At 36.9% G+C, this 14,455-nt stretch overlaps 1 protein-coding gene across 1 annotated transcript in view; it reads right to left on the bottom strand.

The window, feature by feature from the left end:
* Positions 1-788: 788 nt before the first annotated feature.
* The window catches only part of LOC149534328 (tropomyosin), a 103,477-nt gene continuing 89,810 nt past the window's right edge, over positions 789-14,455 (bottom strand). Inside the window, exon 3 of the mRNA XM_089805951.1 lies at positions 789-1,314. Coding sequence (XP_089662077.1) covers positions 1,175-1,314 — 140 coding nt within the window. The 3' untranslated portion in view covers positions 789-1,174. The remainder of the gene's footprint in view (positions 1,315-14,455) is intronic.

Raw genomic sequence — 14,455 nt, 5'->3', positions numbered from 1 at the left:
TCAAAACTTTTTGAGTACTTGGTGAATATCTTTGATATTTTGGGAGGTCAATACTCGTAATATCAACTGTGATATGAAAATGATAGACATCATCTGATCAAATATATATTTTTTGCCATACCTAATAGTGCCAACAGTGTAATACATGTCCTGTGTTTATCCTCCCTAGCTAAGAGGGAGTGTTGATGTTTTGTAGCTTCACCTCGAAAAATTGTATATATATATAAACGAACAAACATGTCCCATGAAGGGACACATCTATTCTTTGCTCACTTTCTTATATATATAAGAGGTCGTTGTCATTTGGAAAACACATACCAAATATCATGGAAGAGTTAATACATTTGCAACGATCCTCAGGAATCAACACGGTTCTCCTTGTGTGACTTGCACTTATTTTTCCTAAGTGAAATCTATTTTAAAATGCCTTAGCAGACAAGGAATGGTTGAAGAAAACCAAAGATACTTGTGTACAATTTACATGCTAAAAAAAGAGATTATTACTCTTACACAATTGCAAAACAGCTAGAACCTTCATGTTTTATGAGGTTCTTATGCATTGGGAAAGAGATCCCTGTGGTGAAACACAATTCGGTAACCAATGTAAATAGCTAAATGTCAAACGTATATCACGTTGGGAGATAAGTCATCGACATTGAATCCAAACAAGATAGATATGTCAAATGAAAATCTTCAGCGGCTCATTAACTCCAGCAATGGAAACATTTAGAGTGAATGAATAATTGATTAGGAAATTGGCCATTGAACTGTACAAATGAGTCGATAAATAATTACAAAAACTCATTTAATTTGAACAAAAAAATTATACAAATACACGAGCCATTAATATAATGGATGTACTCGCATATGTCAGGTAACAGTTTTCATTTAATGTTAGTATCCATTGTGATTTGGCTGACACAATGGATGTATCAAAGGTACATCGGCCAGTGCCATCAAGGATGATACAACAGAGAACCTCAATTATCACTACAAAAAACATAGCATTCACTCTGAATGAGCAGATAAAACACAGTGCTTCCTTAAGGTAAAGACTTGAGTAAAAAAGCACTTATACTATTCAGCAGATTTGGTGGCAGTGACCACAAATCCCTCCTGTAACTTTGTCCAGCAAATAATCAAAACAAAAAATATGATGTTTCACTCTGATGAATCATTTTTGATCTGATTTACAAGATGGCCCACTACTGGTAAGAGTCTGAATGATAGCTTGCAAAACCTTGATTTCACTGTCTTTCTTTGCAATCTCCTCTTGCTTGGCACGCAACTCCTCCGTATGTATTTTAAAAACCTCTGAAACATGAGAAAAATATGGAATGAAATAAAAACTTATGAGGTCACTGTTAAGACTCTATACAGCAAAGCAATCAGCTGACTGAAGAGTCAGTCTTTCATGTACAGATTGCAAAATTAAATACAACGAGGCAAGTAATCTAAACAATGGGATAACCACTTTATACAATGATTGTTCATGATTTAAAAAGCTACCATCAAACTCAAGTTCAAAAATCTACAGCTCTTTAGTATCTTTAATATCTCCCAAGGACATTTTTATAGTTAAAGTCATTTTATGAATGACATGAAAGAAAATGAATAGCCATCGATTTGGCTTCCCATGTACATGTTACAAACCAAGTCAACTTAAACTTTCTAAAATGACTTTGTACTTTAAAATGCTATTCAATACCACAGAAGATTCTTGCATCATGTCACTTTGTTTAGACATACATACGTGTGTGTTTGTGTATTGCCCATTAATTGTAAGAAAATTCAAAATACTGATGTCTTTTAATCATATCCAAGCAAACAATTTAGTATAGAGGCATCTGTCATTAAGAGAAAAATACATCTCATCTCTATTTAGGTACTTAGTAAAATTTGCTAACAAAGATTATAGCTTTAGGATGTGGTATAATGGCAAGTCACAGTAGTAAATAATTAGTTCACAAGTAAACAGATCCAATTCATTGCTCGGGCGTTAAGTTCAATCATTGCGAAAGGCTTTAACTGCCCAATGACTTAATGACCCATTGCTGTAGTGGTTGTTAGAGGTACTCAAGGCTTCCAAATCCAACAGTTAAAGTCCAAGCTATATAGATATGTGAAAGAAGATTTAACTCTAAGAAGTATATGTCAACCTATAGTGGCCCAACAATAGGGGGGGGGCCTTGCAGCTGTTGCTAACAAGTAGGGTATTGAACTGTTGACTAGAGATCAGAAAACTAACTCTCCTGCAATGTTTAATATATAAAGTGAAAGTTATCAAACTCACACAGATAGACTCCACTGAGGTCCAAGATTTCATAGTACAGACAATCAAACTCACACAGATAAGACTCCACTGAGGTCCAAGATTTCATAGTACAGACACGGGTACCAAACACCTCAGCTACTCAATTTCTCTAACAATACAATAATCCTGGTGCAACTCAGAGCATTGCTTTGTCAATCAGACATCTACCGAAGTCTAGTAAAATTCTAAAATTATCATTGCCACTTCTTGGCACTCACAGCATAAACTACAATGATTCACTTATTATAATGCGAACAAAGATAAATGTAGTCCGGTATGATATGATAAGAATAAACATGTGATATTTTTAAAAACAACAATAAGAGAATGAAGCATCGATCCATTCTAGGAAATAAAGTAAATAAATCCACAAAAAGATAACAAAATTGGATCATTGAAAATTACACTCAAACAGCAGCTCATACTCAATGGCTGACATTAGATTGATATGTACCTTACGTCACCAACAGCCAAGAAGACATGGGGAGCTTTAATATTCAGATTCGAACGGCTACACATAATCTAACCAGTGAGTCACATACATCTTCAGCTTTTCCATATACAATTTACAGATTCCATTGCAAGAATCTCTAACTCTGAAACAAAATACATGGCATAATTAATGATTACTGGTGCTTTTATTTCCGAGTTATTCAATAACCATCCGACATATTGTATGCCTATTGCTTTATAGAAAAATTAGAACTGATATACTATCACTTTTGCATCTTTCCTAAAGCTTTGTAGATATTCATTTACCAAATGTTTTGTATGGCTCCATTTCATCTTTCTTCATAAAGCATGCTTTTGGAACTTAACAGCTCTATGCCTTATTCTCTAGCTTTGTCACTGTTGAAGATGATAGCTGCGATAGAGATCTTCACCTCTGATATTGCCATATGATTTATTTTAATTGAGATAATGCCTCTGTATTGCATCAGTAGCAGACATTTGTGGTGATATTTCTGTCATATTCATTTGTATCTTTCTTATAACCAAGTGAGCATGACATAGCACTCAAGGTGTGCGAGGTGTCTCACCCTAAATATCTGACATGTTCTTATATGAAGAGACATGCAACACGCAAAGAGACAAGCATTTGGAAATATCAAGAGACTTGCATTTGGAAAATGAAGAGACCTTCAGTTACGATATGAAGAATCTCTCAAATCAAGCTATGTATGATTACTTTGTGTGATGAGCGTGTGTTCAGTTGAAAGGAAAAGATATTTTTTGTTGTGGCTGGATTTTTTCCCTCAAGTTGGAGGGGTTTCCCAAGATAAATTGTCTTTGTGTCTTATTGTTCTTCATTTTCTTTATTGCTGTTTATCTTTATTTCTGGGCATAACTTTAACATCCTACCAAAGCAGGTTAGATAACAGCAAATAAGGGAGTTTGTCTTGTTCACTAGTTTGTGTATCTGTTGTAGATTGCAATAAGTATTTTTCAGAAAATATGTATGTGTTGAATTAAGTAGCTGCAATTTAGATCTTCATCTGTTCTTGTTCGTGATCTTGGACTCGTTAAGGCATTTTTCAGATGACGTCTATTGCTTTTATAAGTCCTGTGTATTGAAGCTGTAGCTGCGATATCTCTCTTATATTTCTGATGAGATGTGATTCGATTTCATCCTCTTTTGTCTCTTCTGTAATTGAGCTGCATCAGATCACCGTTCTTCGTATTTACTTTCTTGGTGCCCTGCTCTTTCTTCTATCCTTTTGTCTTCATGACTTTAAGATTTTCATACACCTTTAGCTGCTCATTTTAAATATCGATGTCATCCAATTCTTATCACTGTCGACAATGTTTATGGTATTGATGTTCGCGTATCCTTGTAACACCTGTCGGTTGAGCTACCATCAAGACTCTTTGCCTTCAGCTTTTTTTGTTGTGTCAATTCATGATGTTATCTAGTTCCTTGGCACTAATAACAGTTTGTGTATTATCATGCATAATCTATGTGTGGTGGTGGAATCAGAATTTTGGCAGTAAGATTTACCTCTACTGATGCCATGAGCATTGCGTTGGCTGTAGAGGCAAAATTTGAAAGAAAAAATCTCTTTTGTGTATTTTGTATGTATACTTGTTGTGTGTACTGAAGTCTTGCACACGTGTGAGGTATTTTCATAGCATCAGAAATATTGTGCAGTGTGAAGGAATATGATCTCAGATAGAATGCAAGTATCTCTCAAATTATTTACTTGCAGGCTTAATTATAAAAACAATTCTGATATATATAAATATACTTCTGACCTGTGATATCAGTCAAGTTATATTTCTTAGAATTATGTAACTGTTGCCAAGAACCAATATGCTAGATAATGTGTGGCAGAGCACACACGAGTTTGCAGAGGTAACACGTATTTGATCGATGCTTTTCCAAACACAGTACTCACGTCAAATATACGATGAGAAAGGTCACCCACGTAGGGGCATGACCCTGTGTGGCTTATGCCACGTAGGGTCATGCAGGGTCATGCCCCTACATGGTATTTGGTTGACTTTAATTACAATGTAATCACGATCACAATCGAGTCTTTATTTAAGGGGCATCAGGCTTTAACTAATCATGCCTAAAAACAAACGCTGCATTATGAGATGAGTTTGATTTAATAAATTTGATTGTGTGTGTGTGTGTGTGTGTGTGTGAGATTTATATATAGACATAATCATTATCATGTATTAATCCAACATATGCTATCACATTACACACCCTCTTAGCAAGGAACAATAGATACAATCCAAACATCTCAATTGTTGATCTTCATTTGAATGATTTTCGTCTCTCATATTCTTGTGAAACAAGAATATCACACTAAGTCATATCCTAGAAGGATATAAGTTATCTGATTTCCAGCACATTCTGGGACAAAACTGGCTGTAGCCTATTAGATAACAATCTTAATCTTAAGGACAACATAGTAGTCTCCTATATCACAGGTATCACAATCTCCAGCCTATTCTGGGACATAAATTAAAGTAGTCCATCGTAATACGTTACTTATCATGACCTCCGACACGTTTCACGACAACAATCTAACGTAGTATGTCATGATAATAGATTAAGAACTCAATCTCAGTATCATGATTTCCAGCACATTCTGGGACAACAACTTAATGTAGTCTATCATGATAACTGGTCAAACTATTGCTAAGATCATCACCTTGCAAACCTTAAAAATACATCAAATTAAAAGTCGTCAGCTTTCATGACATAAACCACATATGTAACATTGTAACGCTTTTAACATTTTAAATATAAAAGAATCTATATTAAATTTAAACATGACTGAGACTTAATCTCAAGAATTACAATTACATTTTAGTCATACCAAGTTTACCTTTAAAGTACTCCACTTTCAACATTGCAAGAGGTTTGGTAAGTATGTCGGCATTTTGCTCTTCAATGCTGATGTATGCCAACTTGATGACATTCCTCTCTACCATATCTATGATGTAGTGGTAGGGAATCTCTATGTGCTTAGATCAGTTATGATGGACTGGATTTACTAACAATTTAATGCAACGTTGATTATCATAGTGTATAACTGTGGGATTCAAGGACTTCCCAAATACTCCAACCAATAACTTCCTTAACCATACTACTTCTCGAGCTCCCATAGAGGCGGCTATGCATTTGGCTTCAATGGAACTCTAAACAACTGCTGACTACTTCTTGCTAAACCAAGATATCATGGCAGATCAAAGGCTAAAACAACATCCTATAGTACTTTTACGGTCGATGGAACTACAGGCCCAGTCAGACTCTGAATATCCTTAAAGTTGAATCTCAACATTGTCATATTTTAGACCAAGTCCAATGGTACAACACAAATATCTCAAAATGTGTTTGGCTGCCATGAGATGAATCTTCGTAAGTTCACACATGAATTGATTTAATGTATTTGTTGCATAACAAATATTAGGGTGAGTATTCACCAAGTACATTAGGGCTCCGATTATCTGTCTATAGTATATAGGATCTGGAGGCTCAGATTCAAATGCATCAATTTTAAGCTTATGAAGATTTGTTTCCATTGGTGTGGATAATGGTTTACAGTCCATCATTCCAAATTTGGTTAAGGTGAGGGTGGGGGCCCTAGCTCGGTTGGCTAAATCTTCCCTGTTGCAGGGGGTTGGTCATGGGTTCTAGTCTCCCCCGTCCCCGTGGTACCGGTGGGCGTGTCGTGCCACTGCTACCGGTCACGTTAAAAAGTTTACCCGACGCACTGCAAAAGAAAAAAAAAGAAAAAAAAAATTGGTTAAGGTGTCAATATTGCATTTTCCTTGATTTAGGAAAATGCAATTTTCCTTTTGTCATACTTTTAGACCCATAAAATAGTGCAGAAGACCCAAATCATTCGTATCAAATTCAGATGCTAGATCATGTTTGCATTTTACAATAAGATGTTCTTCCCCAATTATCAATAGGCCATCAACATATAGAACAAGAATTAGCATGTCACCATCTAATATTTTGAAGTATATTAGGATCGGCTTCATTTTTGGAGTATCCTAGTTTGGTAAGATAATTGTCAATCCTTTTATGCCATGCCATAGGGGCTTCTTTAAGGCCGTAGAGAGCCTTCTTCAATTTACATACCTAGGAGATTTTGTTCTGAGTGACAAAGCTTTCCTTTTGTTAGTACGAAGTGGTTAACGAGGTCAAGAAGAGAGATGAAGAGAGATAGAGAGAAAGAGACAGAGAGTATGAAATCAGTTAAGCCTTTGGGCAGAAAGTGGAATATGGTCAACTGATTTTGAACAACGCAAGAATGACATAAGAATCACTAAGCTTGGAGAAGGCTTAGGACAGCATAAAATGACAAGGACAAAAAGCATGCAAGGGAAAATCCTATGGGCAAGTGGAGAGGATTCAAAATCCTAGCATGACTTTGATTTCAGCCTTCTCCCATAGCTCCTAATCCGGACCCACCTTCAAAGTCAGCCAAGGAGTTTGAGCTTTACGATGGTAGAAAAGCCATTTGGCATAGTGTAGAGGTTGAATCCTTAGGGAAGAAATGAAGAATCATTCTGAGAAAGCAAACAACATGAAAAAACAGACTTAAACATGCCCAATTCAGATTGAATTGAGACTTGATTGGAGCATCAATTGCAATTGGAAAGGTATGGAATGGTTTCAAACTAGGCGAGGTTGAAAGGAGAAAAGCCTAGAGGGGCAGTGGAGGGGTAGTGAAATCCACTGCGCTCTTAGGATTCCTGATCCTTGGAGACCTGAATTTCTGCCCCCTAAACATGGACAATTCAAGCCATAACTCAATGTGGTAATCAGGTAAACAAAATGAATGTTATCATTCCTAGACAAGGGCAGATCAATTGAGGATGAAATAGGAGGATTTGCAAGACAAAGTTAGTGATGGTTAAAATGTGGTGAAAATGCTAGAGGGGCGGCAGAATCTGCTGCCCTCTTAGGATTCACATTCCTAATCAAGCATTTTGCTACCCCCAGTCAGATCAACAAGAGAACGAAAGACCTAAGGTGTAGTTGAGAGGAAGATTTTAAGTACAATCATGACAATGGAAACTGTATGTTTGAGAGTGCAGTAGTGAAAGTTTGGAGTAAACAACGAAGTGGAAATCCTAGGGAAGGAGCAGAATCTGCTGCCCTCCTTGGATTCAAAATCCTAAGCTACCTGCACTGATGGGAGGACATGAAGAGTGAAGTGAAGGAAATGAACATAAGCTACAAATTCATAATCTCAACCAAAGCCAAAAATGAGAAGATGAGCTAAGTCCCAAGCAATCAAATGATGGAATTGGATTCTTAAACCTAAGGAAGGCTAAATTGCAGCCTCTATGAAACCAAATGGGTCCTTTCATTGAATCAAGCCTACCACTAACCAAACAAGAGTGAAGGAGAAGGGTGTTTAACTAAAATCATAAGAATAGAAAATCCCAGAGGTACAGCAAAATCTGCTGCCTTTTTAGGTTTCCAAATCCTATGAGGACTAAGAATTCCGCCCTCAATCAAGGTGGAAAAACATGAAGGAATGAAGAAGGTGGAATGTGGATCACAAGAGCAGGAGCAAGCAAAATGATGAGAGGAGCTAAGGTAAGTTTGAAGCCCAACCTTAAGGCAATCATATGATGAAGAGGGGCAAAGTTGAAAGTCCTAGAGGACAAGCAAAATTTGCTGCCCTCATAGGATGATCAAGTGGATGATTGGGCTAAGAAGATGAACAAAGAGTGGCTAGTTGAACCATGGAGTCCACATTCCAATATTTTGAAGTTGTCCAAGCTAACCAAGTCGGATTTTAAGGAAGAATATTATGACCTCATCATCGTGCTAGGCAAGGTAGTGGAAGAGCCATAAGGACCCAATTTTTTAACCTTGGATGTTCTATTTCATTGACAAGATATCTGCAAGGGAGGTGAAGTTTGAATGGGCTAAGATAAAGAGAATGACGCCATTTTACATTACATCCTATTTGGTCTACATGTTGGCCATGGTATTCAAATATCCAAGATTGACAATCATGCAACAATGTGGAATTACAACAGGAGATTTTCTTGTGTATGAATGTTGCCCGTAGTTGCTCCTTCATAACAAGCATTTCAAGATTTTCAACAATGCGTTTTCCATAAGAATTGCAAGGGAGTTACAGGAGGCTCAAAATGTGAGATTATCCAAGGAAACTAAGAAATTGATCAAGAGGCATGGGTCATGGTTCATCCAATACCCCAAATTCACATACATTTGGGTACTAGGAAGTACTTGTCCTAGGGAACTTGCAAGATATCCTACCAACAAGATGGTGATTATGGAGATGGAAAGATAATTGATTCCCTATGACAAGATTTTAAAGCATAAACATAAACTAGGGATTGGTTTTCATTCCAATCTTGGAAGTGAGACTTTCCCTTCACCGCCAGCAATTGAGGTTGTAGAGGGGTTTGACTTCAATGGTTTAGTACATTATAAGGCCAGAGAAAATTTGATCCTGAAAAGAAGATTAAGAGATCATATGGGACTAGATACCTTCATATATAAAAGATTATTTGATAGATGCAAAGGATGATTTGGAAATAAGGAAGAGGATGTACTCAAGGCTAATAATGGGCATAAATAGAAAATACAAGTGGAGGCAAATCCAAATTCATGACCAATTAGAGGAAGATGATACATCACATGGAGTGATTTCAAAACCACTACAAACCAAGAATTGGACATAATAGATTGGCATGATGATAAAGAGTTCAACCTAGATGCATTGCTAATTTCAGTCGCACTTTCCACTCAAGAGTGGTAGGATAGGAAGACAAGTTTGGTAAGAAGAAGAATCTCATTTACATATGAGAAGATGGAGGTAGAGAAAGTTGAAGAAGAATCATCCGAGCAGCCTCAAGCATCGAGTGAAAGACAACAAAGCGAAGTCAAAAAGAGGAGGAAGATTGTTGTAAAGGCCCCACCAAATAAAAACTCAAAAGATGAGGGGATAAGGATTGAGGAGCCACAAGCCAAGAAACAAATCCCTAATGCTCCTTCATCCAAGGTAAGAGTCACTTCAAAGCGGGGAAAGACCATTCCATCCAAAGGAAAGGATGTGAATCAATTAGTTTCTTCAAAATCACAAGATAGTGTAGTGCAAGAGCACCCATGGGGCACAAAGAGATCCGTGAAGTCTAGACTTTGATTTTTCATTGCTTGCGATGTAATAAGGTCCTTTGGACCATTTCATTTCATGTTGTAAGGTCTTGAGACCAAATGGTAAGGCTATAAGCCTCTAGGTCCTAAATAGGTGTGTCATGGTCAAAGGGGTCAAACTTGCTCAAAGACCCAAATAGAGTAGGAAAATAACAAATTTGATGTTTAATCATGTTAAGGGTCATTTTTGGCAATAATCGATGTCATTTGGCAAGCAGGAGATAGAAAGGTAAAAAGTTGTCAAAATGTTACAATGCAACTTTTGAGCAACTTTTGCAACTTTGCTCATAACAGCTATGTAAGTTCAAAAGATGGTTGTAAATGGTTCCAACTGCCTTGAAACATTGTTAAATGCCTCATAGGGGTCGAGGCATTCAGATCTGATGAGATTTTGAACAAAATTGATTGGACTATTCAGAAGAATTCTTTCTTCTTCTTTTTTGCATTTGTTATGGTTGTACGGACGTCTATGAATTGAAGGATCAAATCAATGCACGTGTCTGTGTAGAGTAGTGAATCATCTTTCCACTGCATTTGGTTTGAAGTAATTTGGAGAAGAATTGAGTAAGTTAAAACAATTTTCGTACCGACTGGTTTGAAACTCTCCACCAGCCAAATTGGCCCAAATCCTGGGGAATGATAGGTTGTCATATGTATATTAAGATGCAGAAAGAATCCGGTCAGTCCCTTCAATCTGTGATTTTTGAGATGGTGCCCTAGGCTTGGCATTCCTTATGTGACAAGACAAGAATACTGAGAATTGTGTTGCAGAGATCAAAAACAGGTGTTTGGTTGCAATTTGATGAAGGTTTTATTGTTCTTAGGGTTGTACACAGATGTTCCAAGAGGTGGGTTGGAGAGAGAATGCAAGTGGTGAGCAGCTCCTTTATAAAACAAGCCTATTAGCCCATTTAGGACTATTGAGTAATGTGCAGTCGACCTGGTCAAAAGTGGAACCCAGTTTTGATTTTACAGTATATCTTGTGTCAAGGAAAAGGGTATTTAAAAGCATGATTTGTTTTGGGTCTTGTTCAGGAGTTTTGGAAGTCAATGTCAAAAAGGTCAGCAATGAGGATAGATTACTATTAGGTATCCTATAAGGCTAAATACCCCAAATGTTGTTGTGGATCCAGAAGAATAAGAGTTGTTTTGCATCAACATGATTACAAAAGGAGTAAATATCATCCAAACCATCTTTGCAATGTGGTGATGAAATGATCTTGCATGTTAAGGTGTGATGCAAGGAAGATCTTGAATAAAGAAAGGAGTCTGATGTGAGAAGTTGTATCTCAAAAAGGAGTGAAATTTGATAAGGTTGTTGGTAGGCATAGAGTGTGTTGTCTAGGCCAAAACCTTGTGAGCATGTCCCTTTAAGAAGGGTCAAGGGAGTTGTAACATCAAAGAGTGGATTGGTTAAAAGATTGCTAACATAATTAAAGAGTTTTACCTTGCATTATAAGACTATTTGCATCATAGTGTTAGACAAAGTTCTTCAGGATACTCTCCTTTGAGTCCAACTAAGATGGAAGGAAACCTTCCTCCACAAAAAGAAAATGAAGAGAAGATAGATATTGAAGATTCTCCTAAAGATGGTAAGAACTCACCTACAAATGAAGGTCCAAGTGAAGATGTAGTCATCATTCCAATTGAAGATCAGAATGAAGGAGAGCCTAACATTGGATTGGGAGAATGTGCAACACCTACAATGAAATATTACATGGGAAGGACATCATGGATCTGGAGCCAATTGAGAGCATTAAAGACATTGTGCAAACTATTGGGGAGGAGAAAGAAATTCAGCCTACCGAAAGGTTAGCCAAAGTAATTAGAGATGATTCAGAGACTAGCAAAGTCCAAAATGGCATTCCAAAGGTGGATAAGACAAGGGACAACATCCTTCTGCAAGACTATGAGATCATTGAACATGACATGTGAGCTACTACAAAGCAAGAATTTGGAGATGCTCATGATGTCATTCAAGTCTTACAGGATAGAGTGAAAAAGGAAGTTGGGAAGAAAAAGAAGTACAAGGAGGAAAGTCAAAGATATAGGAATACTTCAAGCATATTTTCAATCCAATCACGCAAAGAGAACACACATTTGCACCATCTCTCACCCTTGAGAGGGAAACAATAGATAATATGGAAGATTTGAGGATGTCATTCCAAGAATCATAGGCTTGGATGGAATAAGTTGGAGAAGAGGTGATCCCCTTTCTTCCAAAATTCCTAAAACAATATCATGCACTCTCATCACTTAGAACAAGATTTCAAGCTTTGGATGCACTATGGTGAGAATTCAACCTATCAAAGAGAGAACTATAACTCAATTACAAGCAATGCAAAATTTCTTGAACAACTGTTAGAGAGGAGAAAGGTGATAAATGCAAGTGAAATGAGAGATGTTACTAAGTGATGTTTTTCTTTGACCTTCAGACAAGATACTTTGTAGAAAATATGGATTTGGAAATTTCGAAGGAAAATTTGAGAACCCTCAGCCAAGAGAGTAATAAAATTATCAAGAGAGGGCAATTGAGAAGGTTTGTTGCCTTAATAATTTTCATGAGTTCTATTAAAGACAACACACAAGATTGGGAAAACACTATTTCTACAAGCAAAATTGAGTTAGACATAGCAGATTGGAAATTGCAAAAGGCACCCATACCTCCACTAGATGAACTCAACAATATCTTGTCCAAGTTCATTGAATTAGCAAAGAGAGAGATAAGATAAGATAAAATTATTAATGTCCAACAAAAGACCACAAAAGGTCTATGGGACTGAGTGTTTACAACCAGGCAACTGACAACGGCAGGAGCACCAAACAGTGTCCAAGAAAAGCAAACAACAAGAAACAAGAAGAGAGAGGCCAAGGCAAAGACTAGGAGTCCTTCCTTGGCAAAAAGAAATCAGACCCAAAAGAATAAGACTGCAAATGAATAGGATCCCTAAACTGTCTCTGTGAACTCGTGGAGGAGTGTTGTTGATGCAAGAAACCATTGCGAGGTCTGACAGATCTGGAATAACCAGTAGAACTAGACAACCTTTTCACACCCCATAAAGGAGATAAGGGTGTGAAAAAGGCAGTAATAGGCTAATCAAATCTATGTTGGTGAGGAAGTAGTGACTGTAAAGTACTATCATAGAGAAGTATGGCCTCTTGAAGATAGAGCGCTAGACACCGTTGGTCACAATAGCTGAAAAACGATGAAAGAGAAAAGCAGTCCTGGAATAGACAATAAAATCTCCCTCTGATCTCATAAAAGATAGGGCAATGGAAAATAAAGTGAGTCTCTGTCTCAACCTCAGCTAAAGTACACAGCTTACAAATCCATTCTCCTCTGTCAATATGATGGTGTGTCTGAGCTCGAAAATGGTGAGAACCAACTCCGAAAGACCCCAAAGAGATATGAACAGCATAACTCCACCGTCGAGAAAGGTAACTAGGACGGACAATAATCCCATCATTGACTCCAAAAAGTGCTCCACATAGAAGGTGGTGCAGAGGTACCTCACCATTGGAAAAATATTACAAGTTCCATAAAATGTCATGTTTGAAGACATTTTGCATTTTTAGAGAACCATGTGATGAAATAGTCTAAACAATTAAAATATCATTGTAATGTGTTAGAAAATGGTTTAAAATAGCATTGTGATATATTTTTTAATGGATTAAATGTCATCCATAGTGGTTAGTGGTTGGTTTTTATAACTAACCAAAAATACAGCTCTTTAAAAGAAAGAGATTTGCATGTAATGAGAGAGAGAGATTGAAAAAGAATTAATAGTGGAGAGAGAAGTGAGAAAAAGAAGAGAGTGCAAATTGTGAAAAGAAAAGACCAGAGAGCCATTCAATTTTTTTTGATTATGCAAGTGCAGTGTTCTAAATTCAATATATATTGAAGTTTGTAGTTCCATTATGCACTTCTTTCTCTCTCTCATAAATGTTCAGGTTGTGGTTTTGAGTTGAATGGTTTATACATCTTGCTTGCAAGAATCAGTTATGTGGAAAGGAACCATTTTCCATAAGTATGGAATCGGCCTAAACCAGCAATGGGTCACTAGTAATTTGTGTGGGATTTTATAAGAATGTCATTCCTTTGGTTCTGTTTGTTTTGCACTCACATTGTGATGATTCAATCTTATCGGCATTTGCTGTTGGAAATGTGGTGAATGTGGCTAATATCCATGTGGAGAACAGAATTCTATCTTAGGAAAAAGACCCTCATTGCATGGGGCATAACTTTCAAACCAACCATTGGATTTTGCTGAGATTGGAATATTTTTTTACAGGCCTAATTACGCCTATCTTCACTAGAGCAATCGAAGAGTTTTGATTTGCTACAAAAGTTATTCATGTCTGAGTGTGGGTCTATCTAGAGACAGAAAGAAGAAATGTTTTGAAGGTAAATGAATATTTGATAAGATGTAATCCAGTGATCATTCATAGCCAGTGTTATCTCATATTGTATACCA

This window comes from Cupressus sempervirens, chromosome 10, assembly GCF_028749045.1.
Source record: "Cupressus sempervirens isolate cs-2001-9-10 chromosome 10, ASM2874904v1, whole genome shotgun sequence".
Classification (NCBI taxonomy): domain Eukaryota; kingdom Viridiplantae; phylum Streptophyta; class Pinopsida; order Cupressales; family Cupressaceae; genus Cupressus; species Cupressus sempervirens.
Note: the sequence above shows the minus strand (reverse complement) of the source record. Positions and strands in the feature narration are given on the sequence as shown.